The sequence below is a fragment of the Poecilia reticulata genome, linkage group LG16, assembly GCF_000633615.1.
Source record: "Poecilia reticulata strain Guanapo linkage group LG16, Guppy_female_1.0+MT, whole genome shotgun sequence".
NCBI classification, from domain to species: domain Eukaryota; kingdom Metazoa; phylum Chordata; class Actinopteri; order Cyprinodontiformes; family Poeciliidae; genus Poecilia; species Poecilia reticulata.
In genome coordinates, this window is record NC_024346.1 from 73,299 (window position 1) to 75,846 (window position 2,548).

Consider the following 2,548-nt stretch of genomic DNA (forward strand, 5'->3'; position numbering starts at 1 on the left):
CTCCAGATTACTCGAATCATTTGAAATTAAACCAGATTAAATGTATATCGGTAAATTTCACATTACCAAAATAAAAGCTGACTCACTCTGACAGGCTCCACTCAAAGGTCTGTCTTCTTCGTCCCATTGGCGACTCGTAACGCTACACAGGAAGCTGCTAACAGGAAGGGAGTTCTGGTAACCATGGTGACAGACGAGGTCACAGCTCTGCCGACCATCAGCCGCTGGATGGCACACCAGTGCACCATGGGTAATGTTGGGGGCGGGACAAAGAGGACCTGCACACAAAGAGCAAACATTTGGACCAATCAGGAGCCRGAGCTGCAGTTCCACCTTCGTCCAGCAGGGGGCAGCCCAGGTTCAGACTCACGGTCACACGACGGCGTGCGTCCCGTTTGTCGCAGCGATCGGGTCCCGGCCACTTCCTGTCCGTCCTCAGAAACGCACCAACAGGAAGTGACATCACACTGCATTGGGTCGAAGGAGCCGTCAGGGCGACAGCGGAGCCGCTGCAGCTCACACCAGCTGGGACCTGAAGGCAGCACCGAGTTTACAGAGCCACCCTGAACGCACCGCAGGAGCACACTGCACCTGAGTGTGTGTGTGTGTTTACAGGTGAGCTGTCCGGCGGCGCTCCGGGACGCCGTCTGCAGCGTCTCTCCTGTCAGCGGGTTCACGCACCAGCCTGAAGCGCCCCCTGTCTGCAGCACAGAGAAACGGCCGTCCTGACAACAGGGAAACATTTCAACCTTTATTAAAACAGGGCAGGCAAACAAAGTGACGCATGGCAGCAAATACAGAAATGCAGGTTATATTACAGTTAGGAGAACAAAATCAATACACAGTTTAGCTTTTGAGTCCAAAATCTGACAACGGTTCATCTTCAGTTCACAGATTTAGTTTCTGTGTTACGATTTTCAGGATTTATGTCTCAGTTTGTCTTTATTTAACCAATCATCTGTTCTGCAAAGTATTTCCACTGCTGATGTTCACAAAAAGAGAAATGTGTCTTAGCGCCACTTTTCACAGGAAGTCCCGCCCCCAGAGTCTTAACTGTGAAACGCAAATAGAAAAAAAAAAACAATTTGAAAACTTGATCTGATTTTTTTTTAAAGTAAAATGTAACAAAATAATTTGAAAAGTATCTGGAAAATTTTTTACAAGAATATAAAACATGTTTAACATTTAAAAAAAAATAAATCACATTTGAAAGGATGAAATTTTAAAATGAAAAAATCTTTAAAAAATTATTTGAAAATATAGAATGTGAAGAAAATTTGAAAAAATCAATTGATACAATAAAATGTAAAAGCAATAACAGAATCGCATGAATGTAGGTTCAGTTATTTCAGACACATTTTAACTCTCATCTTTTGATTGAGAAATTTTGCAGGGCTTAATATTTTAAATGCATTTATTTTTTCACATTTTAATTTTTGAAGTGTTTTCTTTGAAGGCCACACAAAATCATCTTGAGGACTGCAAATGGCCCCTGGACCACGCTTTGACCAGCAATGACCCACAGAGAGCTCTGGGTGTGTGTGTGTATGTGTGTGTGTGTGTGTGTGTTACCTGCTCACACTGCGGGTGGTGAGGCGAGGCGGCGGTGATGTCAGAGGCTTTCATCCAATCAGAGAGCAGAGAGTGAGCCTCTGCTCTCTGGCAGCGACTCCGACCTTCAGCAGGAAAAAGTTTGAATCAGGAAGAACCGACAGGAAGACGAACCGCTTCCGGGTGTGAATACTTTCTTACAGCGCGGCAGACGGAGCGAGCGGCGCAGAGACCCGGGGATGAACTCTCCTTCTTCATCCACACACCAGCACTGACCTGAACACACACACACACACACACACACACACACACACACACACACACACACACACACAGCACACACACACACACACACACACACAGAGGTGTTAACGACTGAGTCCCTGGTCTGACCTGTGTCCGTGTGTGTGTGTGTGTGTGTGTGTGTGTGTGTGTGTGTGTGTCTGTGTGTGTGCGTTTGTTTGTAATACCTTGTGGGGACGATTTTCCTGACACTACGTTGTGGGGACCAATTGTTCCTTGTGGGGACCGAAGCCTGGTCGCCACAAGGAGAAACCCTGTTTTTGGGTCAGGGGTCAGAGTTAGGACTAAGGTGTGTTTTGGTTGGGGTTAGGAAAAGGGTAAAGGTCAGGTTAAGGCTGTACAAACGAATGGAAGTCAATGGAAAGTCCCCACAAAGATAGCCACGCAAATGTGTGTGTGTGTGTGTGTGTGTGTGTGTGTGTGACCTCTTGGTGTGTGTGTGACCTCTGGGTGTGTGTGTGACCTCTGGGTGTGTGTGTGTGACCTCTGTGTGTGTGTGACCTCTGGGTGTGTGTGACCTCTGGATGTGTGTGACCTCTGTGTGTGTGTGTGTGTGACCTCTGTGTGTGTGTGACCTCTGCGTGTGTGTGACCTCTGGATGTGTGTGACCTCTGTGTGTGTGACCTCTGGGTGTGTGTGACCTCTGTGTGTGTGACCTCTGTGTGTGTGTGTGACCTCTGTGTGTGTGACCTCT

General features: G+C 47.2%; 1 protein-coding gene across 1 annotated transcript in view; it reads right to left on the reverse strand.

The window, feature by feature from the left end:
* The window catches only part of tg (thyroglobulin), a gene marked incomplete at its 5' end in the record, with an annotated part of 32,467 nt that overhangs the window by 23,171 nt on the left and 6,748 nt on the right, over positions 1–2,548 (reverse strand). Inside the window, 5 exons of the mRNA XM_017309308.1 lie at positions 87–278; positions 371–532; positions 614–725; positions 1,573–1,676; positions 1,753–1,827. Coding sequence (XP_017164797.1) covers positions 87–278; positions 371–532; positions 614–725; positions 1,573–1,676; positions 1,753–1,827 — 645 coding nt within the window. The remainder of the gene's footprint in view (positions 1–86; positions 279–370; positions 533–613; positions 726–1,572; positions 1,677–1,752; positions 1,828–2,548) is intronic.